Source organism: Streptopelia decaocto, assembly GCF_964273445.1.
Source record: "Streptopelia decaocto genome assembly, chromosome: 25".
Taxonomy (NCBI): Eukaryota; Metazoa; Chordata; class Aves; order Columbiformes; family Columbidae; genus Streptopelia; species Streptopelia decaocto.
The window spans coordinates 4,263,295-4,290,228 of NC_138680.1; the positions used below are offsets into that span (position 1 = coordinate 4,263,295).

At 45.8% G+C, this 26,934-nt stretch overlaps 1 protein-coding gene across 1 annotated transcript in view; it reads left to right on the forward strand.

Moving 5' to 3' along the window:
- Positions 1 to 6,331: 6,331 nt before the first annotated feature.
- The window catches only part of KCNU1 (potassium calcium-activated channel subfamily U member 1), a gene marked incomplete at its 5' end in the record, with an annotated part of 30,717 nt that continues 10,114 nt past the window's right edge, over positions 6,332 to 26,934 (forward strand). The window contains 4 exons of the mRNA XM_082072789.1: positions 6,332 to 6,339; positions 21,663 to 21,768; positions 22,159 to 22,241; positions 25,475 to 25,563. Coding sequence (XP_081928915.1) covers positions 6,332 to 6,339; positions 21,663 to 21,768; positions 22,159 to 22,241; positions 25,475 to 25,563 — 286 coding nt within the window. The remainder of the gene's footprint in view (positions 6,340 to 21,662; positions 21,769 to 22,158; positions 22,242 to 25,474; positions 25,564 to 26,934) is intronic.

Here is a 26,934-nt window from a genome sequence, read left to right on the forward strand (position 1 = left end):
GTAATCAGAAGATAGGCCTTTTCCACTAACATGCAATCTTCAGCAACCCTAGAGAATACCTGGAGAAATGTCACAAGGCTTGCAGGTGGCCCAGGACCAGAAAAGCCAAGTGTTCTGTTCTCTGGCACTGAAACAGCTTTTCAGTCTTTTGTAGGAAAAGAAGATGCTGAATTGCAAATATACCTACTGTAAACAATTACTCCTGTCAGACAAGTGTGCTTCAATGTAAGAGGATTAAAATCTACAATTACTGTTTAGCTAACATAATCATTTCATTAAATTAGAAAATAAAGGGTCCTGTTTAAATGCCTATCATCTAAGAAAGAGTCACTACTTACTACAGGGGTCTCTTTTTCTAATCCTCCCGTGTATTGATCGCAAATGTTAATGTAACTATCTTACTCGTAAAAAAAGCTTGTTTTGCACAGTCAGGTATTTTGTAATGCAATAAAAGCTCAGCCCTGCGGCCCCGCCCAGCCTGGGCCCCACCCGGCCCCGCCCTCCTCCTCTCGGCCCCGCCCTCCTCCTCTCGGCCCCGCCCTCCTCCTCTCGGCCCCGCCCTCCTCCTCTCGGCCCCGCCCTCCTCCTCTCGGCCCCGCCCTCCTCCTCTCGGCCCCGCCCTCCTCCTCTCGGCCCCGCCCTCCTCCTCTCGGCCCCGCCCGGCGCCCGCCCCCTGCCGGCTCCAGGGCGCCATTTTATCTCTGCCTGAGGCCAGTTGGGAGCTGTTGGTGGCTCAGTCCTGCAGCCTTCGCAGACTCACAGAATTTTAGGGATTGGAAGGAACTGCGAAAGATCATCTAGTCCAATCCCCCAAGCCTCGCTTGGCCCCTGAGCTGGGCTGTGAGGGGCTGCGGCCCTGCCTGGTTTGCCTCGTTGCCTGGATTCAGCGTTTGCTGAGCTGGTGCTATGTGCCTCTCAGGTACTGTGGGCCTGTCCCTTTTGGGGTTCTTGTTCTTCTGTATAGTATCATCAATTACTCTTAATTCCCTGCTTGGTTTCATTGTGAATTAGTGCTTCTCTATTCTTCTGGAAGACATTAGAGACTTCTCATAGTGGGAAATGGTTTATCTGAGGCAGAGGTCTGTGTTACAAGTGGGAGCTAATATCACCTTTCTCTCCAAAGAGAGAGGGCTGTGGCTTACCTGATTAGAGTCAGGCCTATGTTCAGTACAGCTTGCGTGCAGTTATCCATTGACTGGGCTTGTTTAGCTTACCTGATTAGTCAGGCCTATGTTCAGCACAGCTTGCGTGCAGTTATCCATTGACTGGGCTTGTTTAACTTACCTGATTAGAGTCAGGCCTATGTTCAGTACAGCTTGCGTGCAGTTATCCATTGACTGGGCTTGTTTTCTGGAAGTTTTTCAGTGTTTACTTGTTTTTTCTGTGTTCATGAGAGTCAGCCATTACAGCTGGGTCAGGACACTGGATCAGGGTTTAGCCTTTGAGCTCCATTGTTTAGACTTGTTGAATTCAGCAGCGTTGTTTTCTGTCTGAATGTCTCTTCTCCTCCTCATCTGCCCGGTCTATGAATGTTATCAATGCTGGAGAGAAGGCAAGCTTCTCCTCCTCTATATAGCACCTGATGTATTCACTATCAGATCTTAAAGCATTCTTATAAAAAGAATTCGGTAGAGTTACTGCTGCAATTTAAAAGTAAGACTTCTCAAACGAAGCATTACAGCGCTGGTGAGACTTGAGGTTTTGTGGTAGTAAGCTAATATGAGACTTGACTACACTCAAGAGATCTCCTAATCGCTTTCCCAGATTCTGGGGTGGAGTGAAATGGTATATTCATAGTCAGGCACTCTCTCAAGGTTTACATTTGTCTTTCAATAGAGGTTGAATTTCAGAGCCTTCTGCAACATGCAATTAGAGGAAAACAGAGCTGGAAGGAATCTCTTGAGGTCGTATGTTCAAAGGCGGTGTCAGCAAGACTTAACACTCCTCACATGTTTTTCTAATCTCTCCTTAAAAATCTCCAGTGGGATAGAGATCCAACAGATTAAGCATTACTCCCTAGATATTGAATTCTGCTTTTTAACTACTCTAGCCATTAGAACACAATTCCTGAAGATTTTATCTTTGCAAGTTTTAGCTCCTTCTCTAATTAATATTTCACTGTTGGCTTCTCAGTGTTTGGCAAGAAAGGGGCTGAAATAGTTGTCTCTGCCTCATGACTTCCAAATAACTAGAATAGTGAATCATGCCCTTATTTGCTTTCTTTGTTAATCATATTCTTCTGTGCTAAACTGGAGCTTTAATAGTGACAATGTATGAAGTTGTAGAAGTAGATTTAAAAGCTGGTCCATGAAGAAGGCAGCGCTGCCTGTGCTGGCTGTAAGTGGCATGGCCCCCCAGCCTCCCTGCAGTACTTCCACGGCTTCCTGAACAAGCTGGGCGTCTGTTTGCCTGCATGACAGCTGGTTTGCCCTCTTGGGTAGTTTTTGCACCAGGAAGGGTAAGAATGGTGGTTCTTGTGTCTACTTCTGGAGACAGATAATGATTGAGATTTGGGCCCTTTCTTTAGTGCTTGGCCTAATAGTTGGAGGTCGCTGCAGTCTGATGGGGCAGTGTGCCAATGTGCAAAGAGTCTCTAGGTGTGAACTGACAACAGAGAAAGTATTAGTGTCTAAGAACATGTTCCAGAGGCCTGAAGCCAGTCCAGTCAGTAGGATGAGATTTAAAACTTAACTTGTATCTACACCCAGGGGAAGGAAGACCAAAGCCTCTGAGCAGTGGCAGTGCTGCCCCTGGGCTGCAGCGGCGAGGAGGCTGGGGATGTGGCAGCAGCAGCAGCGCTCCAGCTCGTGCTTCGAGCTGCTCGAGTTCTGAGATGACAAACTCCTCACGGGTAGGTGTGCTCAGGCACAAACCCACATGCGGTTGACTCAGCTGCTCCAGCAGTGGCTTTGTCGTGGATGGTGGGGAGCTCACGCTGGCTTTCCGTTCAGCAGGAACTTGAATCTAGCTGCTGCATTTCATGCCTGGACAGGTCTTTTCATTTTGATCAAAATCTTAAATTGCTGAGCAGAAATCACCTTGAAAATGTGACCTGTAAATCTCTGCGTCTGAATTAAAAAGGGTAAATTTCATGTTTTAAGGTTGAGGATGTATAGTTCTTAGTGGCTTGCTCAGCTTGCTGATTGTGCTGCAGTTAATTGTTTGCCTCTGTGCTCTGATTTCTCTGATTTTTTTTTTTTTTAATGGTCTTAGTTCTTCCCCAGCTCATTAGTGCTTAACAAGACCCTATGGCTTTATCACACGTTGCTGTTTTCTGTGTGGACTTAAATAAGTCTTCCTTGTGTTTTTGTGACTTCCTCTTAGATAACGAAGTGCAAGTCCCTAGTCATTGTAATTATTAGTATATTCCTGGAGAAAATTGCAACAGTCTACATTAAAGGGCTCCCTGCAGAAACGTACACAGTAGGTAACCAATTTCTCTTTAAATAAAAGGCACTTGGAACAGTCAGGGGCTTTGAGAGAAGGGAGAAGGAACAAACAGGATTTTGAGGAGCAGCAGGATGACTTGCAGTGGTCAGAAACAGATAGTCATGCTGAATTATTTGGATAATTAGTCTTCATTAAAGAACTGGAGAAAATTATGATATAGTGCCAGGGCTGTGTGACATGCTGGATGGAGAGTTTGAGTCCTTTTTATTTATTAAACCCAGTTTAGAATACTAGTCTTGGGTTTGAATTTTCTGCTGGCAGGTTAAGGAAATGTGGTTTATAAGCTGCTGCTGCCATTTTGTCGTATTTTGCCAGCCTTCATTTTCTGAGGTTGTGTAGAAACAGAAGCTTTGAAGGATAATGATCGTGACCAGCTAGAGCCTGACCTCTTCTGATCCTTGATAAACAAAACCCCACTTCTGTGACAGGGATATTGTACTTGTGGCTTTGGGGGAAGGATTGAATGCTCGGCCGTGTAACTGTGGCTGTGTGCTTGTCCATCCTGCTGCATTCCCAGGGCCCCAGCTCTTGGGTGCTGCAGCATCGAGCCCTTGTCTCCCAGGGCAGTGCAGTCTGCTCTGTGTTCCGAGTACGAGACCGTTATTTCTTTGATTTGTATCACAGTGCGTTATCTGGCTGATATCCTGTTGAACAAAGATTAGAGTGAAGTGTATTAGAGGTAAGATACAAGAAGCTGTTTAGACAATTTTAGAGAAGGAAACTTGGTAATGAGCTTGTGACTTCCTAACCTTCAGTTACTGATTGTGAACGTGGAGTTTAGAAGAGTCTATGCAAAGTTCTTGTGTTTAACTGTTTGTTGTATCTGAATGTGTTTCGGGGCTGTCGGTGGGCAGCAGAACTGGCAGCTGCCGGTGTTCGTAGCTGTGACAAGCAGATCGTTTTCGTGGTGAAGGTGACCAGATGTGGTTTAATGTGAAGTGAACCAACGTCTTGTTTTCTCATTTAATGATGTATCTAGGCTCCCACTCCTCCTCCTAAAGTTCTTGTAGCTTCTTTGTCCTATACTTCTTGCATGGGAGATAGCATAGCTGTGAAAGGGTTAATGAGCTCAGGCAAAGTTAACAAGGGATGGGCAATAAATGGCTCCAGCTGTGTATAATTAACTGTAATACTGTGAAGTAAATGACTTTTATTGGCAAGCATGTCATAACTTCATTAAAAGTCATATTTACAGCCCTCTCACATGGAATGAGTACTTGTGTAGTCTGCAATTTAATGAGCACTCATTTTCACCTTGTTCCAATTATCTTCCACCCACCCCTCCCTCTCAGTGTGGGGAGCATGAAGATGAAATACAATGGGAGTGTAATTAAGGCTGGCACAGATTCTTTCAGGAGGTGTTTTTCTATTTCAGAACAATCATTTCTATTGCTTACTACTAATAATACTTTAATGTTTAAAATACATAATTTTCTTTGGTCCCTAAAGCATTATTTGAGTTAGTTACTGAAGAATGACTGTGTGGGAAAGGTTTCCCAGTGCAGAACCCCAGGGATCTGGGCACCTGAGCTGCTGTGCCTAATGAGGCTCGGTGACCTGAGCAGGCAGGGAGCACAACAGGAAATTACTATCACTTAGAGGAGGAAATTTGCAGTTTAGCTTCATTACATGTGTGCCGTGAGGAGCAGTGGAGAAACCAAAGCAAGGTCCTTTCCTTGCGAAGGGACGGCTGCGAGCAGCGCTGTGCTGCCTCCAGCCGCTGCGCCTGGCTCCTGCACACGCTGTGAGAACGAGTCGCCGGTTGGGAAGGTCCGTGAGCTCTTGTGCTCGTACATGTACCATTGAGGTGCTCTTGGAAAGGTAGTTACGCAGCAGGGAGCCCAGGTTAGCTTTTGTCTTCTGTTCAGGGACTGCGCAAGACTAGAGATGTGTTTAAAGGGGAGCTGGTCAGACATAGCTCTGTTGTAGACATTAATGTCTCTTCTGGCATTTAAAAGCAGGTTCGCAAAAGGCTGTCGCAATTTGGGGCATGACTCAAGCTCTTACTTGACTTACCAACTTAGTTCATTTTAATTTTAGAACAAATGGGACTGCTCGGCAGGCTGTGAGCAAAGTTGTGTTCCTCTGGGCAACATCCTGGTGCATGTCTTTTTGTCTAGACTCTTTCCCATGGACTGCACAGTAAGTTTGACTTTTTTCAGCACCAGCTGTCTTGCCATAGTTCTTGACTGACACAAATCAAGCTTAATGTCCCAGGCCAATGGCACGTGTGCACCAGAGCAGTCAGGCCCTGTCAGCACCGTGTGCCCTGCCCGGCTGCAGCCACGCGGCTTGGAGCGGAGGTGAAGTGCTGCCTCTTGCAGCAGCCGAACGGGCGCTGGAAAGGAGAGGGATGCGCTTGCCTGACAGATACGCTAACAATGAACGTCCCTTGGGATCTGCTCAGGGGTTCAGAATGAAATCAGGGTTATGGGAGATGAATTACTGTGCACTGTGGGAGTGACATGGTTAGAGCCACATGATGAATATAATTTATCTCATGGCACAGTAGAACAGCAGTGCAGTCATTGTCTGTTATTCTTACCAAACATGCATGTTATACTTGCTACTAAGAAAATTAATTGCAAATTCAAGATCAAGGACTAGATCCTTTGCAGATATAAATCAGTTAAGCAATTGCAATCCACAGTAGCAAGGAATCTGAACTAGTTAATGATGAATTTGCCCTTCTAAAGGAAAGCAAACTGCAGTGGAGGCTTTGCCCTGATGCAGGGGAGCACAGCTGTTTGACTCGTTACCCAGGCACCAAGGTGTTTGAGGCCAAGTGTGAATGATGTAGCATCTCTCAAATAATAGATTTTGGATGGGTTGTCGTGCAGCTCTGTGCAGGACAGCACTTACTGTGCAGAGTGCAGTTGCCATGTCGGGGTAAGAAATTCTTGCAGCAGCCTCGCAGGAAGTCCTGACAGTGTATATATTGCTGTGCTCCAACATCAGGAGTGTTTTCCCATTCATTGTCTTTCAGAAGACTTGGGAGTTACTGTGCAATCCTATTTTGTAATTAAGATGCCCTCCTACGTACTTTGCATCATGAGTAACATTGATAATTGAGTGATACAATAACTGAAGATAGCAATGATTAATTCTTGTGATAGAATTTGTCCTTGAAACAATTGATTTTACTGCCAGAAATGTACAAATTTACCAATGGAAATACTTTCACATAATTAGTATTAGTTTAAGCTTGTTGGGGGAGGAAGGAAATAAAATCAATTACTTTGTATTTATCACTAATGTGTTATGATCACTTAAATACAGAGGGGGCATGGCTTTTCTAATTCAGGAGCCATGGGGAAAGCTCACAGGATCTGTACGGGCTCAAGAAACTGGATATGATGAGAGGCAATTACAGCCATTAAAGCGCAGGGAATTTTTCTGTAAGGCCTCTCTGTTCTGACATGAGTGATGACCGGGGTCGGTGCCGCAGCCGCTCACTCACGTTCCTTCGTTGTCTGGCTGCTTTGGGGATGTGACAGTTTGGTAGCCTGAGCTTGGGGAACCACGCAGTTCACAAGCACTTGCTTTGCTTTCCCTATGCCAGTCTTTTGAAAGCTGAGCCTTAGCTAAAGAAAAGCAGTTCACTTGATTTTGGTAATGCCCTAAAACCTCTGTAGTAACAAAGCCATTAGACAGAAGCTCCTTTCCCTACACCTGCCTTCCACAATCAGTAGGAGTGGGAAAAGGATCTGAAGGCGCACTGTGCAATCAGGGAAGTAAACGGCGAACTCTAGCAGCGCAGAGATGGGAGCAAACAGTGTGCTGCTGGGACAGCCGTTCAGCTGAGAAATGAGTGAATATTCCGTGAGCAGGCTTTCCAGAGGAGGGGCAGGAGGCACACGGCTGGAAAAGGCACTTTCCTGTGGCCGTGGAAGGAGGTATTTATTGGGAGCTGTAATCAGTGCTGGGTGCATGGCAGCACAGGAGTGTCTGTGATGCTGCTCTTGTGGCACAGGATGGAATGCAGCTGATGGAAAGACCTGGAAAATGATCTGTTTTCCCTTTGGAGTAGTGAAAAAACAAACTTTATCTCTGAATTTTGTGCTTATGAAGCAAAGCCCGGTTTTGCAGAAGCTGAGAGTGGGGAAGAGTTTTCCTGTTGCACTCCATAGATGTGGGCCCTGAGCGGGGCTCAGGAGGGGCAGGGCTCTCCATGGCTTTCTGGGCAGGGGAGGGATCCGCTGAGTGATCCGCTGGCCGTGTGAGCGCTGAACCATCGCGTCAGACCAGGCACGAGCGTGTGTGCAGCTCCCCAAGTTCCTCGAAAATCAGCCCCAAAATCCCAGCGAGCAGCAGTGAGCTGTGAGCTCTGAGGTGGGTGCATACTACAGTAGTACATGCCATGTGTATGTGGAGTATCTTGCATCCAACCCTCATTTGAAGAGATTCAGAAAAGTACTGGCTGTGTCCACAGGGAAGAATTTCACATGATGCACCTGGTTTTGAGCTCAGTGCGTTACTAGTGTTATTACACACTTAGTCCTTTGTGTATCAGTACCTGTACCTGAGGCTAGCGCTGTATTTTTTTTCTTGAGTGGGTGTTGTTAGTAATTCCTTTAACTACAAGAGCATTAAGCTGAAACCAATTATTTACTGAGTTGGTGAAATGAGCCCTCTATCCACTTGGTAATAAAAGAGCCTACGAGGTGTTCAGCTTGTTATTGGCTCTGTCAGAACTTCTTTAGAGAATGTAAATTTATGGCTGGTTTTCCAGCGCTGGCCACAGACATTCTGTGGCTAATCAATGTTTTGTGGGCAATGAGCCAATGATAAGACCAACCTGAGTAATGAGAAAAGCAAAGAACACAGGAACTTAATGCTCTGAAGTTCCACTGTCAGTGGAAAGATTTAGGGTGCTGCGGTTGACCTGCAAATACTTCAGACATCTACAGCATGAATGTCTGGACAGTAATGCTGAAATGCATTGGTAAGAACACAGAGACTACAATACAATAAGTCATGGAGCACTGAAATGAGGTGCTGTGGCTCCAGGTGACTTTTAAAAGTGACTGGGGGTGTTACAGATGTTATGAGTGATGCAAAATAATGCTCGAAGTTGCTGGATATTGGGTTTTTATGGAGCTTACACTCCAGACGGTCCAGGCAAGATGTGGGATGTCACTCTGTTAGTTCTTACGTACACTTAACAGCAGGTCACACAGAGCTCTAACAACAACTGAAGCTGAGCTGATGTTGTAGGGGAAACCGCAGGAGAATGAGATGGTTGGGATGGTGAGGGTGTCTCTGGCTGCAGAGACGTCCTGCGTGTCCTCTTCCACCTGGGCTCTCCTGCACTCTGAAAGCTTCGCAGCAAAGTCGTATGAACTGGGGTTAATAACAGGCACGGAGCTGCTGCAGCGTGTCAGCCTGCGCTGGGAAGTGTCTGCTGTGCAATTAGCCTCCAAACTACAAAAAACAATTCGATGTTCCACTTTGTAACAGATTAAGTGATGGTTGCTGCTCTGTAGAATATTCATCATAACAGTGTAATTACTGCAGTTATTCTCTGCAGTAACGAAGCAGTGCAATAGCATACTGATGTGGTGTTTGTAGGTATTGCACCCCTGTTGACGTGGTCACCCTAACGAGTCCGTTCAGTTGCACGCAACCCTCACATTTGCTTGCCGAACCTGCCGTGACTGTGCGTGTGCTGCCCTGAATGACAGATCTTTATTACGATAACGTGCACAACTTGAAAATGCGCTCACTAGGGCTTAATGAATGTATCCCAGTTAAAAATAATTAATTCTCCTCTCAGGGCTTGATTTGGAGCACGAGATCAGTAGCATAGCTAAGGCTGCTGCCCTTAGTCTGGAAAACAATTTTCCCTGCAATGAAGATTAATCCCTTTGTATTGTGTTGATGAAATAACAACATGATCATAAAGCATAAGAGAACAAGGGGAAGTTGACAAAGTATGTCTTTGATTAATTGCCATAATAGATTGCAGGTTGCTGACTGAGGGAAATTTTTTCAATGTTCATTTTTCAGTCTTTAAAACTTTAACGCACAAGGGGAAGCCAAAAAGCAGCCAGTTAAGTGCTGTGCACGGTTCTGTGCGGTGAGCAGCTGGGACAGCGGACAGAGGGACAGCCGACCCGCGGACAGCGGCAGCGGGGCTGCGCACTCCAGTCTGCCTTGGCCAGACGCCTCCGCGTGCAGGTGTGAATGAACAACATTCATTGCATTTACAACAGAAACTGGTCTAGACAGTAGGAGCTTCCTAAGAAAAACAAACACAAATAAAAAGCAATTTAAAATTGGTGCCATTTCCTCAGTTTTCCTTGTATGTCCTGGTGGCTGGTCCTTGAGGGATCTGTGCTTTCTGATCCGTGCTAATACAAAACTCGTATTTCTCTGGACTATGTGCAAAGTAATGTGTGATCCCTTGGGTCAGAGTGAAAAGCCAAGTCAAATATTACAGGCCACCTTTCAGTTTTGGAAGGTTTCAGAAATAAGCACAACACAAACATGTAAAGGGATCCAATTATATGCAACCAAATGGTTATTGCAGTCTCTTGCTTAGAAAACGCAGTTAGGTTGCCAAGAAGATTGCTTGTGGATTACTTGGATTAAGCATTGCGTTCAGTGTTTTATGAAGTACCTGGAATACCGTTTTTCTTGCATTTTCCAGTTGTAAACGTCAGTTATGGGGTTGGAGGTTTCTGTCCTGTGCGAAGGTGCTTCTGCGTGTTCCTTGGACAGATGATGTACTGTAAAGTGTGTTAATCCACCTCTAACAAAGACTGTATAATACTCACCAAACAAAGGTGTCAGCCTTGTAGGGCCTCTCATGCTGTACAGGTCTGGTTGTGTTGAGCAGCTGTGCGATTACTCCTGCTCGAGCAGCGGTGATGGCTGCTGATGCGGTGATGGGGAGAATGGGGCTGTGGATATTGCAGGTGGAGATGAGAGCTCCTGACCCAGGTAGACAATGCAATATCCGAGCTGGCCTTGCTGCTAATCCGCTTGCTTGCTCAGCTTTGAAATAGGGTGGATTCTCACTGATCTATCTAAGATATGCCTGTCTTTCAACGTGAGGTTTAAGAGCAGAAGATCTTTAGGATTATTATCCTGACTGCTGACAAGAAATTGCCTGTTCTCTGGACTGGGAATGAAGTGGTATAAGATAATTATGACCCATTTGGCTTGAACAAAAACTGGTGTTGCATCGCTTATCTTCTGGGATCAGGAGGAATGAAGAAAAATTGACCAGATGCTTGTTCCATTTCTGAGAGTCATATGTGTTAGCACCAGCAGCACTATCGATTTCTTTTTTTCTGGAGATAAGAGTCGGTTTCATTCAAGTTATGTGAAAATAAGAGGTGAGAAAAGCCCTGCTCCATTTCTGATGTGATTAACAAAGTTTGGGCTGAGCTGGTTGCAGTGAATAGAACAGCACCGACCACCCAAAGCAGCGATAGGACTGTGCCAGCTGGAGAACATTTCTTTGTCGTTTTTTTCCTCCTTATTTCGGTTTGCTCCCAGAAGCCTCATCTTGTGGGGCTGGACAGGGAACCAGAGTGATGAGTTCAGACTCACAGATCAGCACTGGATGATGCTGGGCAATTATGGAGAAAAGTCTGACACTTTGTTACCGGACAGTGGCAATGAGGGCTAATTGGAGTTTCTATATTTGTCCTCTTGGTGTTGTCTTAAGGAATAATGTTTCCTGCACACCGTGAAACTAAGAATAGAAGTGGGTGGTGAGGCGCTGAGGAATAATGCAGTGAATCAGAATTTTAATGCTGTTGAAATCTATTGATAGTGCTGATTAATTATTACGAGCGCTGATGGGAAGGCCAGGCTCTATATGCTAGTTTAATTATTTTCCAGTTAGTGTTTATCTCAGCTAATGAAAATTCTCCAAGCCAGAGCTGACACAAGAAATGACTGTTATTTGTGAGAGACTCTCTTAATCTATAAAACATCAAAGATGTCATTGTGAGCATCTCTGCTTGCGTTTTATTTTTTAAAGGATCAAACCACTTTGTTCTCAAGTTGTTGATGAACTGGTGTGTGCTGGTTCAGGAGGATCTGACCCAAGAATCTGGTTACTGTTTAAGTTCTGGGATTTCGCCATCTGTTGTATATGGAACAGAGCGGAGCTTAAATCAGAACTGAAAGGAAGCAGGGGCCTTGATCCTGAGCGCAGCCTGGCTGGCGCTGGGCAGGGGCTGCAGGCCCTGCCTGCCCGTGTTTGCAGAGCAGCTGGGCCGGGGGGAAGGACTCTGTTCCATGGGTAACATTTCCCATTTTCACGTGAAACAAGAGCTGAATAGCACAAGTTAATGAGCGTGAAAAAGGAACATGAAATCAGTGAAGTTTCTCCATTGCTTTGTATATAATTTCATGCTGTAAGCCGACTGAACCTGCCACAGTTCTCATTTTGAACATTTTCTTTTATGGGAACCTTTACTGGATTCTGCTGTACTGAAACAGAAGTGGGAATCACAAGTGAAAAATAACTGAATGTTAAGGTTTTAAGAGTGGAACTGGGTTTCTCTAGAAGTGTCGCATAGTCTGTGACTGTCTCTGAACTGTGTCACCCATTCTGAACAGAATCCCTCTGTTCCAGCACTTACAGCTGAAATTGAACACGCCGGCCTCCAGTTGATCTCAGGAATATTAGCCTATCCATTTCCTAGCACATTACAGTTCTTTGCAGGAACGCATTAAACTATCAGATCTTGCTCATTATGGATTTCTTACAGGGCTTTTAGTTCCAAATGAGCTTTGAGGCCAGCCGAATCTCTGATGGAGCTGCAGGCTCCATCCCTGCATGAAATGAGAAGCGCGTGTTGGGTGCTGCAGTGTGAGAGCAGGTTTGCTTCGGGCAGCAGCGGCACGGGGGTCTCTTGGGGTGCCGGCTGAGTGCTAAAGGTAACAATGGTGAAAGCTCACAGCAGTTTGGGTTGTTAAGCCTCTGCGCCGTTTCCTTCTGCACCGTGCTGCTCATGTGAGGAGGAGAGGCTGGTGCCAAACTGCGTGTTCAGGCTGCCAAAGTGCACACTTATTTTTCCTGCTAAACCACTGCTAAAGTTCAGTACCTTGTTCAAACCATCAGAGGCGGAAAGGAAGATGTGGTATATGATAACTGCCTATACAGTTTAATTAGAAAGTAGATCTGTGCGAGGAATTGAGCACCTCCGAGCTCCCGAGCTTTGTGTGAAAGCTGTCTCTTGCCTTCCCTGGGCTGCGATCATGTGTTTTAAAGATGGTTTATTTTAAAATCTAAAAGCAGAAATGAAAGTAAGCAGAGTGGAGGGTTTTCCCTTCCGGAGCCAGCTAAGATTGATGAAATAACAGATCGTCTTTAACAAAATAGCAAGTCTCCCTGACAGGATCCACACGTCTATTGGAAGGTACAACTGCAAGACTGATGCGTTTTAAACATACTCCCAACTGGTTTGTCAGTAACAAATTAGACTTGTCACGTTCTCCAAACAGTTCTAGTGAGAACATTAACTATGTTAATGAGCTGTGGTCTCAGCAGGAGGGAGAAGTTGACTCTAGTTCCAGGGAAGCACGGAGTGGTTGGTTCTTGAGAGTGCAGGATTTAAAAAAAATACATAATGTAAGCAATTGTTTGGTTTGAAAATGTAGAATAATTGGTAATCATGGTGCCCTTGATCAGATTTCTCAAACACACCAGCTCCCTTCTGAACAGTCACATAAGGGCTAGAAAGCCTGGGCGCCCAAAATCCAGGCCAGAATCCCTGTGTACCCTTTCAAGCACTGTGCGAAAAACAAAAACCCGGTGTTTTGTTTTGGTGTCTTACTGCATCACCTTTCTTCAAGGTCTAATGCAAAGTGGGATATTTAATGAGGAAATATGTTTATTGCCAGTATAGAGGAGAACACAGAACCCAAGCTCCCCGTTTCTCTTAATCTGCAGTAATTATGCCAGTGACCCAGGCTGAGCGCATAGCCAGAGGAGAGAGACGCCTGGAATGATGAGTTGCTCAGGTTGAAGCCAGCTGGTAATTAATTCTGCAAAACAAACACTGTAATTACTAAAAAGTAATAAAACTTTACATTAAAGAGTACGATAGGCTTTCTAAAATGATTCCATTAAGTTTAGCGCATTGGAAATCCGCTATTTATAAATGTGAGCCTTGCAAAATGTCAATAGCCTGGTATTTACCTAGGAAATTAGGCAACCACATAAAAAATTAAATAATTATATTTTAAAAACACATTTAGAAATTCTCTCATTAGTGAAATTAATTACATAATCTTAATGAGGCCTTTGCATTATGGTTCTAATTCCTGAAGCTCTGAAAAGAAAAATGATCAACAGAAGATGAGAGCACAAACCGAGGAAAGGATCTACTCTCGTGTTCATCTCAGACCCAAGCGCTGTGGGTCTCACTCCTCGAGGAGCGTCTGCAGCTCCAGGGGAGCCCGGGCTGGTGTGCAGACCCCAGGGGCCTGCGGGGACGCTGGGCAGAGGCTGATGTGCCCTGAGATGGGGGCGCTATGGGTCTGTGGCGGCTTCAGCTCACCAGGTCTGTTTGGAATAAAAGGGTTCTGTTGGTATGGAATGGACTGTTAGTTGTGATGGCTGTTGGTGTGGTAGCAGAGAAACTGGGCTGAGACTATAGTGCAGTCAGCTGGTGAGGAGTGGGTGTGTTCACTCTGTATTAGCACTGCTGGCCTATTAAAAAAAGCTGTTGTTGGTTTGGCAGACAGTATATTCCTGTAAAAGCAATGTTCTTTGGGTAAAGTACCAGCTGTCTTTGACCAGGTTGAAATAAATAGGAGTAGAAATGAAGCACTGTGCCTGTACAGTGAAAATATTATATTCCTGTGTACCCCTCACCCTGCAGTTTATCTTGGCTGCTTAAACCCAGGTAGAGTGTGCTGCTTGCTGGGACTTCGCATTAAAGCAGCTGTATTGGGTCAGCTCTTTGGACATGAAATACTTCTTCCTTCTCCTGCCCTGAAGGTGCCGATTCATCCAGTCACAAACACGCTGCTGACAGCACACCCTTATTCTGGCTTTTGTTTCTGGTAGGGCTTGTGCTAAGCTAGACTTTGGAAGCTGCAATGGAGGGGAGAAGTTGAGAGGAACACAGCAGTGATACAAATAAATACAGACCGAGCTGCACTGCTCTGCCGCCCGTGCACTCAGATCTGGTACTGGGACAAGGGCGAGTCTTCCAGTTTACACGACTCGTACCTGTGGTTCTTGCAGGGCCACCCCAACCTGGTTTCGTAGGGTACGTGTATTTTTATCTTTGCTTCCAAAGGTGCCGTTGAAGTCTTCAGGGTATCATTGCACGTTTCACAAGAGATCCACCAAGGTTCTGAGCCCTTGCTTCAGATCTTTCTGGAGCCAGTGGGAAGATCTGTGCTGACTACAGTGGATGTTCAGTTAGATCTCTTAATTATAACAAGGCAAATAGCGGAGGTTGTGGCAGAGAATGTGTGTGTGTTACTGGGGAGGAATAGGGAGGAAGCAGTATAAGAAAGTAAACTATAAAGCACTGCACTGCATTCTCACCCCCGTATCACCCGAGTGGAATTCTTGCAGCTCTGCTCAGAGACAACGAATGTTACAGATTTATGGTGAGAAAAAAATGGGAAGTGCTATTCCCAAAGGATACGAAATACATCTCCACCTATGACAAGCAGTTAACAATATGGATAGCATCTGCCTGGGCTTTTATCTTGATTTAAATTTGTTTTCCATTCACCAGGCACAATTGCAGCAGAGTAATATTGAAATGTGCATGAACCACGAGATACAGATTTTATTACCACCTCGGTGGCATACCCGCTATGGAGAGAGGAGGCTGAGCAAAAAAATCACCGTATGCTTAGTCACCTCCAATATTTGCAGTCCGGATTGGAAGGAGTAATGATTTTCTAATATTATAGAGAACTCTTGGCTGGAGGTAAAGAATTGTGTTTTAGCCTATGTCTGTGTGATGTAATTTCCACTATAGGGAGTGACTGATCTTTCTAGATACAAACAATTCATGTCCTTCCAAGTGCAGCCCAGTGATGTTCAAACAGACTGCAAGGGTATCGTATGAATTTCAAAGAGATTTGCATCCAGTCTTCTGTGAACTGCATCAGAAATGCCGTTTGGGCCAGGAATGTTTACATTTTTTCATAATGTTAATATTGAATTATTGCACATTCGCTGTCACTTCGTTGTCAGTTTAGAGACGGGAGCTGGAGCCTGGGAATGCCCATGTACTTCTCATTTTGCTGTGCAGAGCTATTGCACCAATTCTCTGAGTGATCAAAAAGGGGGAAAAATGCATACAGTAATAGTGTGCTAAAGTTATTTTGAGTGTCTCATTGCAGAATATGGTCTGGACAACTTGATTCAGTTTTCAGCCAGGAGAAGGACATTTGCCTCAAAGTGGGAACTTCTAGGTCCTAATCTTGGAAATATCCAACTTTGCGGGCAATAACTGTGTTTAGTAATCTGTAAGATAATGTCCAGAATATGTATGTGGTAGGCAGCCGTACTGAAGACTCAGTGTATTTAGCGAGAACTGCAGAGACAAGGAATGCTGCTGTTCTGGATGCACTCAGCAGTGTGGTCACTCGTACCCGCTGGGCGGGAGCCGCTGGTGCAGAGCTCAGGGCTCTGTACCTGTGTCCTTGTCCCAGCCGCGGAGCCCTGGCTGGGGAGCTCATTGCTATTCTGCTGCAAGACTTGGTGCCAATATGGTCTGTGTTCCCGAGCTTAAAACCCAGCCGCTTGCAGGGCTGGCAGCTTTATGGAAGCAGCCGTGAAGTTTTGCCAGTGCTCCCTCTGCCTGCACCAATGAATCTGTGTTTCCCTCCACAGAAAGATTAATAGTGGGCTATTTTTGTATTCTCAGCCACAATTATTCATTCTGCAGAGTCATGTGTAGCTAACCACATAATAAATACACGTATCAGTGAATGTGGGAAGAGTTATGCCAACTCTTCCTGCATGTCTTCCTGTGTGTCACTAATATTGTGAAAGAGGACTTTTGGAAGGCAAATGATGTAGCAGTTTTAATTGTTGTTGTGGTGTATGTGGAGGGGAGAACTTGGGTGTGTGCAGGAAGGTATGAGAAGAAACCCTGAGCTAAATGAGCAGTGGGAGCGCGGTGGCAGCAGCGCGGGTTGGGTGGTGGTGCCTCTGAGGGCTCAGTCTCTAATGGAAGTCCCTTGGCTCATGACAATGCTGGCACTCTGACGGGGTCTGTAGTTGAGTTGGAAATGCTCCAGCAGAACAAAATGGATGAAAAAATAGAGGGAGAATGACAAAACATTTTTTTCTCTATTTTCTGAGCTACTTTCCCACAGTCTCATTTCCAAAGAGATTCGTTGACATAAGCGCAGCAGCCGGAGATGAGAGGTTTTAAAACAACCTTCCGTGATACGCAGCTTGTACTGGGAAAATAATTATTCTTCAAAGGTTCCTGAAAAGTGGTGTTTAAGGTGTTTAATGATTAAAAACTTGATGTCCTTGGATATAAAAGTTAGATGAAAGAACTGCCAGGGACCTTAATGCAGCTGAAATGATAAACGTGAAGGGAGCAATAATGATCAAGCCTGAGGTGATTACATTCTCTAATTAGAACACATGTATCATTTAGGCATGTTAATCTTTGTCTAATGTGCTTTGGTTAGAGTAACCTAGATCCAGTGCGAACTGCTTTGATCACAGCATCAGCACGCGTGGCAGGAGCAGTCGTGGCGTGTGTTCCCGGTGCTCCAGGCAGACGCCGCAGCTCCCCGTGTCCCTGTGAACACAGAGCGGGCCCGGAGCCCAGCTCCGCCGGGACTGAGCATCCTGCTGTCCTACACCCCTTGGAGGGCTTGTACCAGCGGCTCAGGAGCAGAGGAGAGGTGTTTAAAGTGAGGATTGACCCAAGCCAGAAGCTTGCTGTCAAACACCGGCTCTTCAGCACTCTAGAAGGAAAAAAAATAATCTCTGAATGAAGTTACATATAGTAGCTGCAGTCTCAGCTGCTGGCTCCGTGTATCTCCATGGCCGGGAGTGGGAGGTTTGGGAGATGCTGTTTCATTTCCATCACCTGCAGACCGCCTGCTTGACTCTGGGCAGGAACAGAAGAATCCTGTACTGCTCCTTTGGTTCACCTCCCTGTTTGCAAAATGGGGATGTGTGATTTCCCTCCCACACAGGCATGCTGTGAAGAGAACTCTGCAAATTACTGATATGCTCTTGGACTGTGGAGATAAGGACCAGACAAACAGCAAGGGCCCAATTTATCCCCACACAACCCATTTCTGACTCCTCACTTGCATCTTCCCTCCCAGCTCCCAGCTCATGCACAGGTGGTCGGTAGCCCCGTGGGGTTTGTTAAATGCAGAACGGCCCTGGAGTGGATGCAGTGCTGCTGTGTCTGTGATTTCTGCTGAACACGTGTGTGGGGGAGCTGGGAAGGACACTTGAATCTGTTCTCATGCAGTTTGTTCACTTCATGGACATGTTTGTTCTATGTCACGTGGAGTGTATGTGCATTGATATTGCATGGAATAATGGCCTTTCTGCAAAGATATCAGTAGATTATTTTACTCTTGCTGCAGGTGGCATTAAGATGAGAGGCCTTGGCTATTGTGCTGTCAATTTGTTTAATGATTATTAGAGGAGCAGGTGATTTCTATTAGAGGCAGGTGACAGACTGTCTGTTAGATATAGATGCATGTTTATTGAGTTGGAAGCCTGGAGCAAGCAGCCTGGCTCATTTGCTTCCAAATTCCAGGCCAATCAGTTTTATTTTGCACCTGGAAGGTTCAGAGCCCAGTCCAAGTGGGGGCTGTTTACCAAGCAGGGGTGAGAGGACTGTTGCATCATGCACATATATTCACATCCACCCCGAACAGGCTGCAGCAGGAAGGGGGCTGGGAGAATGCAGCCTGTAATACATCTCAGTTCAATTTCTTAGCCTTCTTACCTAGATAGGCTTGGAAGCAGAGAGAGATAACAAAAGGATTTAATCTTAAAGTGCAAACCCTTTGTCTCTTCAATCTGTGTGTGTCTCCATGTAATAGAAAGATGGGTGATCTCCTCTAGACCCATTTGTCCCAGTGTCCTGGGTGTCTGGTAGCCAGCTCTCCTGTGGGAGATGGAGGAGATGGAAGCTCTCTCCAGTGAACAGCTACAGGAGCCTCTGCCCAAAGGAGGCGTTTATTTGTCATCCCCACCAGCCGTTGGTTTATGCTCTGAAGCAGGAGAATTTATCTTTCTCTTTAATCCGCTCTAATGTGACTGTGGATGTTCTCATTACCCAGACAGAAGTTTAATCCTTTCAGGAAACGTCTCCCCAGTTCAATGCCTCTGTTATCCTTCTTCCCTCTCAGTCGAACTGGTGCACTTCAAAATCAAATCTTGCCTTTCTCAGATCTAATGTAATAAGCTTAGCACCCATCCACCCCCATTAACCAGATATTCACTGGGATAGTGATTCGGGGTCTGGTGTCTGCAGATCAAAGAGGATGCTGAAAAATTGGAAGGGTTCATAAAAGAGCCATATAAATGATTCAGAGTCTGGGAAGCATCCTTCTCGTGAAAGATGTAAGGAGCTTGATCCATTTAGGCTATCAAAGAGGAAATAAAGAAGAAACTCCATCACAATGTGCAAGCACAGTATGGGGAAGATGACTTCTTATAACAGATGGCTCCACTAGCCAGCGGGAAAACACGCGGTGGCATTTGGCTTCAAGGTCGGGATCCGGCTTGCACTGGAAGCAGGAGCTAGCACAGGAGCTGGAAAAGTCTGTGTGTTTTCAGGGTAAGATAATTAACCATTGGAAGAATTTACCGTCTGAGTAACAAATTAGGAAAATCCAGAACACGAGCCTAATTGAAGAGATCTGCAGTGCTCTCTGATGAAAAGCACTATTTTGTTCTACTGATCAGCGGCCGAACTAAATGCTGTGTCACAGCGGGCACTGCACGTTCCCCTTGGAGATAGCGGCTGAGCGTCGCGCAGCCGTGCTGCAGCAGCGTGGCCGCAGGGGGAGAGCGGCTTAAACCGCTTCTGTGCCAGGAAACCATGAAATCGGGCTCCTGATATTCTGCTGAATCCCCTTTGGGCCTTATTTTGTCTGATTCAGTTTCCTACCTGTAAATACTGATAGCACAGAGATATTTGAGGTAGGTGTGGATGTCCTCGTGTTTGTAAAGCTCTGAGTATTGGTAGTGCTATTCTTGCATCAGAAATTAGCAGTACATGGTGCCTCTTGGTGGATTTCCACTCTGTATTTCCAGATGTGCGCATCATTGCAGCCTAAACTATGGTTTAGTCAAATTAAAGAAAATCAAACAAAAGTCAGCTCTCTGCATGCTTCCTTTCATGGTTTATGTATCTGTCCCTGCGAAGACGGGGCAGTGTGCTACTGCGCGCTGATGAACCGCTTTCTCTTTGCAGCTCTGCACTCAGTGTGCGAATGACCCGTTCTGCTGTGGGGACAGTGCCGGTAGCTGGTCGCTGTGTCCCCGCAGTGAGGAGCGGGCACAGGCTGCCACCTGCCGCCCAACCCTGCCGACAGGAGCTGGCGGCCCGGGGGCTCTGAGAGCAGCGCTGGTGTGGAATGGCAGGATCACCCAGGGTGTCTCTTGTCAGCGGGCAGGCTGGCCCAGGACCACCCCAGCGTTCCCAGCACCCTGCTGGTTCCAGTTCCGGTCTCCAATGCGCTGAAAGGACAGACATTAAATATTGCTGTATTTAAAAGCTGCAATAACATTCTTTGCCTCTCCACCAACTATTCGCTGGGCTGTTATATCCCCGTTCTGTTTTTCCTTTTTTCTTTTTTTTTTTCCTGGGCACATGGTTTTCCCAATTCATGCAAAATCACTGCTTCCATACTCAGCTGTCCTGATTGCTTGAAGGAGAGTCTGATTGCATTATTCATCTGCAGTGCTTAGAAAAGACTTTAAAACTCTCGACAAGGCCTGAAGCTTTTGATGACATTGTTCAAACAGAAAGGGGCAAAGATCCTGCGTGGGCGGGTGGCACGTGTTTGCATTGCCACCCCAGCTGTGGGGCACAGGACGAGCCGGCGCTTTTGCTGAGCAGCTTCTGTCTCGCTCTGTCTGGCTCGCTCTGCTCCTCTGCTTCGCTTTCCAAGGCTGCAGGGATGCTGGGAACCAAACAGTCCTTACCTACTGGTTTGCAAAGGTGTCCTAGCACCAAGGAAATGCTGCCATCTGCGGGCATGAGAGCACGTTCATCCCAGCCTGGTTATTTTCATACCGTTAGAAACTGACTTAGCTTGTTAAAATTCTTCTGATGAAAAGGTTTATTAACCTAGGAAAAGAAAGAGGGCAGTCCAGTGACATGAAGACAGCAGCGGAAGAGTCACGCTGTATGTCACCACTGACAACTGGGCAGTTGGAGACAAAATAGCAGGCGAGGTGCATCTTTGGTCTGACTCGTCTGACCAGTCTTGCTTTGCTTATTGCGCGCGGTTGCCGTCGCAGCAGTTGGCATCGCGTTGTCCCTGGATGCCGACGGAGCGTCCCTGAGCGTCACTGCGTGACAGCCGCAGCCTGCGCAGCCGTGGAGCTGCACGCTGCAGCCAAGAGGAGAGCGGTGTTCGGTGTCCGAGTTACAGTGTATGTTGGTTTTTGTGAGTGTACTTTGAGGCTGGATTTTCAGAAGAGCTGAGGGGCAGATGTCCAAATCCTATGGCTTTTGAGAAGGGTTCCGCTGCTGTTTTGATACAGATGTTCTCAAAAGCATGCAAAGCCCAGCTGCTGCTATTGCAGCGTTTAGAGAATGCCAGACTCTTCAGGAAGCTCGCTACCCAAAGCTCTTTTCAAAGTCTGTCCGTCTATTCTTGGTACCTAAATGGGAATGGAACTCTTCTATAAAATCCAGCCTTTGGTAAACTGGGAATAAAATAACGAGACCGAGTAGGAAAGCACCCTGTAGAAATTAGAGTTGCATGGATGGCGGTGGAATGATGTTCATGAAAAATTAATGACAATAGTAGAACACAGGAAAAACCCAGGAAACATTTCTATGACTGTTAAGTTTTATAAAAGCTTGTTTTCATTAAAATCTAAACTATGTACTTTAACTGAGCTGCCAAAATCCCCGTAGCTTTTTTGAACAGCAAGTTGTTATGGCAAATAGTTTCTCTGAGAAATGGAGACTTGCAGAGAATGTAATTATGAGAGATTGATGGATTTTTTTCAGCCCCCTGTTGTTGTTTGTATTGAACAGGTCTCTTCCTAGTCTGGAGCTGGAAGCTGTGCTCAAATGCTGCTCAGCCTACGTGACTTTGTTTTACGGGCCTGCACTAAACTCTGAAGATCGGAAGAGAGTTGGGGTAAGAGCTTAATTTGCCCTTTCCGATAAGCCAGTCTTGTGCAGATCCTGTCCCTCGTGGAAGAATGCTTGGGCTGCGCTTACTGCATTGGTGCTGAGATTTACACTGCAGGCAGCTCCACTTGTTTTAGTGGTACTTTTGCATACCAGTGTATTTCATGTGTTCTAGCACTTTGAAAATAGAAATACGCGTTACATACTGTATGTTTGACTGGAGCTATGTCGCTGTTGAAATGTTGAGGCATGTGTGCAAATCCAAGTAATAGGATCGTGTTGGTCTGATCCAAGTTTTTAACTAAAGACATGTGCCACTGAATCAGCTTGCTGTCTGAGATTGTTGTGCTTCGCATGGGTTTAAACCTTGATTTAACTGTTCTCTCCTGGGATACAGATGGAATCTGCGAATCCTTGTCTCGTTCTAGCAGATGTTCGCTCTCCACAACCTTCTACTGAAGATACTTCCCACATCATGAGGTAGGATGAGATACTCCAGTGCTTCCATTCTCTGATTGATATTAACAGTGACACAGATAGTGCTGCTGGCAGGGGAACATATTTGTCCTGTCACATTTTTTCCTGCTTGGAGAACTCTGAGAGCCAACTGACTGCTTGCTGCTCTGATTTCATCAGATGTGTTGAAGGGCTGAGACAGGTAGCAGCTGTGCAGCCTTGAACCCCGTACAGAATATAATGCTACTAAATAAGGTGTCATTACCTTTTTCAATATCCCGAATATTAACACGGAGGAGCGTGGCTCCTGCACCCTGGAGAGGGTTGCACGCTGCGGCAGCTCTGCCCTCGGGGCTGACAGTTCTGCACATCTTGGGCCGGGACAGACTTGAACTGGGGACTCCTTAGTGCTGCTGGCCTGTGTGACTCTGCATGGCCAGCATACCCCAAGCCAGTCCTGAAGGCCAGGTTCCAAAGGGGATTGTTGTAATTTTCTGTTTATAGGACATCTCCCAAAGTGGAGATACTAGTCTGAGTGATATTTACAGGTGGAATTGGCAAAGTGAATAATATTCACAGTATTGATTCTCTTAGCTCTGGGCTGTTAGCAGAATGCAGGTGTGATTCTTCACCCTGTGTCTGAGCCATGTGCCGTTATCTTGGCGTCTTTTGATGCCGAGTCCCCTCCTCTCCAGATAGTGGACGTGGAAGTGCAGAGGTCCCAGGTGTGGACATGCGTGGTCACCTCTCTCCATTGCCAGCTGCCGGAGTACATCGCTCTGCTGTCTATCAGGAATCGCTAGCTGAACATGAGTAGTTTTACAGATAATTCTGTCTCATGACAAGGGATCACAGTTGTCTGTCTGTCTGTCAGACAGATGGTTGAAATTCTGGCCTTTGTGGAGTCAAAAATCTGCCTTTTTTAGAAACAGGATCTTTACCCAGTGTCTCTTACTCATCCAGTTACTAACCTATCTAGAGATTCTAACATAACAAAATCAGAAAGTTGTTATTTTTAGTAGTATTTGACAAAGTTGTCAGCAAATGCACATTTAGCATTTAAAACCCCTAAAAAACCAAACCCACATGAAGAACCCCAAGTACGCTTGGCTATCTGTCAGCATATTCCAGCACAGCCTTAAAGAAAGAAATGAAGGCAAGAAACACACATCTCTAGTACACAAGCTGCTCAGATATTTCCAGATCAATACCAGAAAATGTATTAAAACCATGAGAAGCCGGAAGTATTAGGCGTGCGGGTTTGCCAGCCCTGCGCTGGGCGTGCTGCTGCTATCACCTAGTGGCTCTGGGCAAAACTTCACATCCCTCTCCTGCAAAGGAGAGTTTGGCTGTTTCTCTCTTCAGGGACTTTTCACAAAATGAATTAGGCAAGCTAAGTAGATACCAGGTGAGATAAACGCAGAGTTCCTAAGTGCAGAACTTGTATGTAGACCTGGGCTGGTGGTTTTTCATTGACCCGTTCTGTTTCATTCAAGTCCAGATATTTCACAGGTGTGGCAAAGAGAACAAAACTGAGACTTCAGGTAGTTATTTTCAAGCACATTGTGAAAACTCAGCAAGCTTTTTAAATTTAAAAAAAAAACACCACCTTTTGTGACAAAATCCATTGAATATTTTTGTATTTGGAAAGCAACATTTTGACACCTTGGGTAGCTTATGAAGTGTTCTGTAGAAGGTGTTCGTATGCCAGGAGAATAGCACGTACTGTGACAGTGGCATCTGAAACCTGCCGGAGCTGTACGCATGGAATGTTCTGCTGATTGACGACCTAGGTATGACCCACTCCCAAAGAACAAAGAGCGCTTATACTGGAGCAGGTGGTACAGTTCAGCAAAAATCAAACCTCTAAGAGCACTTATTAACACAAGACCTCATGTGAGTAACGAAGGAGGCAGGTTTAATATTACTGCAAAGTAAGGAGGAGCTTTCCTCAAATTAGGGGCTCCTAATGCTTTGCAGTAATGAAATTTCCCTGTAACTTTATTTAAATGCAGCAGTAACACCTGTGCTCCAGTGTATGAATTGAAATTGTCTAGAAGGGTTGAGGCTTTCCCTGGTCTGTTATTTAACTCCAGTGTTGTTGGTGTCACCGCACAGCTGATGTCACCCTGCTTCCAGTGACCAAGGGCTTTACCTTCCATTCCACACGCAAACAGCACAGGTCTCGCTTCCTTTGGGGTGACTCAAGCTTATTTCTTTCCATTGGGAAGGGAACGCCTCCTCCCTTTTCTAGCCACGTGGGCTTGCAGAGGATCCTGAGTGCTGCAGAGCATTGTCATAACGGGATAATTTGTCAATGCTGGCAGCAGAGCTTTCGCTCTCTGGAGCTGATCTGGTCCCGGGCCAGATAACACTGTCTGTTCTAATGATGAAATACAAGACATCTTAATGGGGAAGCTGGAACTAGTTCAGAAAGGGGAATAAATAAATGCCATAGATCTTTAAAAAGCTTGAGAAAACACCCAGAAAATGCAGGCTATTGAATGCAGTTATTTCTCTTTCCGCTTTTAGAAAGGAAATGGCTGTTTTGACAAAACTATAGAACAGCAGCTCTGAAGACAGAGGGTCATAGGGAAACAATGCTCTGAGAATACACTGGGACTCTTCCAGAAGTGTTGAATGAACTCTGCGCTGAAGGAGGCAGTGGATGTAGCTGTTTGGTACTGATGGAAAACAGGCCACAACTCTGTTCTTCCCTGAGTTCATACACTGGCTGAAAATAGAATGATGGAAAGAGAAAACAGAAAAGGAAGCTGCCTGTTCTTTGAGAGACAGGGAGTATATTTTTGCTTGCTCTACACAACAGCTGGAGCAGCAGAGATGCCTCTTGTAAAAGTGAGGCCTCTAGCTCTTGCTGCAATAGCTGTAGCAATAACCGTAGTCGTTCGTATTTTGTTTGTCCTCGGAGCCATGAATCTGGAGGAGCAGAGTCCAGGCCTCGTGTGGAAGGAAAGCATTAACAACCTTGTCATCTTTCACTCTGGCCGTATTCATTAAATCTGGGTTGAAAGTTTTCTGTGGACAGTAAATTCCCTTTATGCCATTGAAAAAGCACGTGAACTTTTTCATGTCTTGTGTCTCTCATAAGTCACAGAAGCTATAACGAAGAGGATTAATGTGAGATTGTGAGGTGGGAGGAAACTGTTATGATCATACAGTCTGAACTCTTAAAACAGAGATGAAAAATGCCACCAGATAGACCAACCGTGGTGACTCTTGTTTGTTTTTCAACACAGCGCTATTCTGGTCAGTCCGTCTGCGCGGATGAAGCGCCATCAGAACACAGCCGGCTTCCTGCTGCTCGGTCCCTGGCAGAAGTCAGAAGGTAAGATTCTCTGTTGCTGTTTTGTTGAAAACAGGTCCAGAACACAAACTTTCAAGAGCAGACAAGTGCATTTATGCTCTCATCAGTTAAACACAATTCAGTTCTGCCTAACTCGCTCCTGGTTTCTAGGGTATGGTTCTATTATAAAGCATGTCACACTTATTCCTTCACCTCAGACTCCATTGGGAAGATGTGGGGGTTTGCTAGGTGTTAGTTTTGTGTTGAAATACAGAGCAGCCCCTCAGACCTGTGTAACTTCACCAAATTGCAGCTTGCTGCATTTCCATTAAGTGTTTAAGGCCAAAATGTGCACCTCTCCCAGGCTCCCACTAACTGCTCTGCCAGGGTCTCCCCTCCATGGAGATGGTGCTTTGCTTCAAGAGTAGACAGGGAGCTTTGCATTAGATGTGGATGTACACATGCGCTTGTATTTCAGTTGCAAACCCTTTCAGCAGCAGATGGCAGCCAAACCCCGTTACAAAATGTGCTTCTGAACTGCAGATGGTTGAGATAAAGGCAAAACTCCTTCAGTCTGTACTCCCGCTGAGGGAACCAACACAGACGTGCTGACACCTGCAGGAATCCCCGTAGTAATGTCATGTACAAAGAGGAGCTGGAGCCCACGTTCAGTCCAACGCACTCTGCGAGCTGTAACTTGGTCCCCAAAAGCCAGCTGCCTCCCAGAAAAGAGACTGCCAGAAACCGCAGAGACATCTTAATAAACGGCAGTGGCAAGCGAATAGGCACATTGACACTGTAGGAGCTCTCCGCCTGGTTGGGTTTCTTCTTGTTTCCTAGGTAATCTTAGATTTTAAAGGGAAAAGATGACATTTCAGTATAAATGTGTATTAATAAAAAGCAGTTGTTTGCAAACCTGCGGTTCTGCACCAGTTGTGCTGTGGAGAGAGTGGTTGCCTCAGGTGGATCAGGAGCTTTGCCAGGCATGAGTCCTTGCCATTGCTTTCCCTGAGGATTTGGGATGTATCAGAGCAAAACAGAGCTTAATTATAAGCATGTTGGTTCATTCCTTCACTCTCCATATAATGTAGTTTAAGTGGTACGTGGTGTTCTGGATTCCTCCAAAGTGATTGTGAGGGAGGTAATGGGAAGGTTAGACAAGACCCCGCTGGTGTAGGTGAGTATGCCTGCGGTACCTGCAATCAAAATAAGGAGTAAGGATCTTGGTTTAGAAGATCATAAGAGTTCTCTCAGATACTTATTTATGCCTGTGTAAGGCAGACTGTCCTGAGTTTTCCTTCTCTGACTTACGTACTTGCGTGAAGCCTGACCTAGAGGAGTCAGGTGGCCTGTGGCACCTCAGAGCTCCCTCCCCATGCAGCTGCCCCTCACGACGCAGGGCTGCAGGCAGAG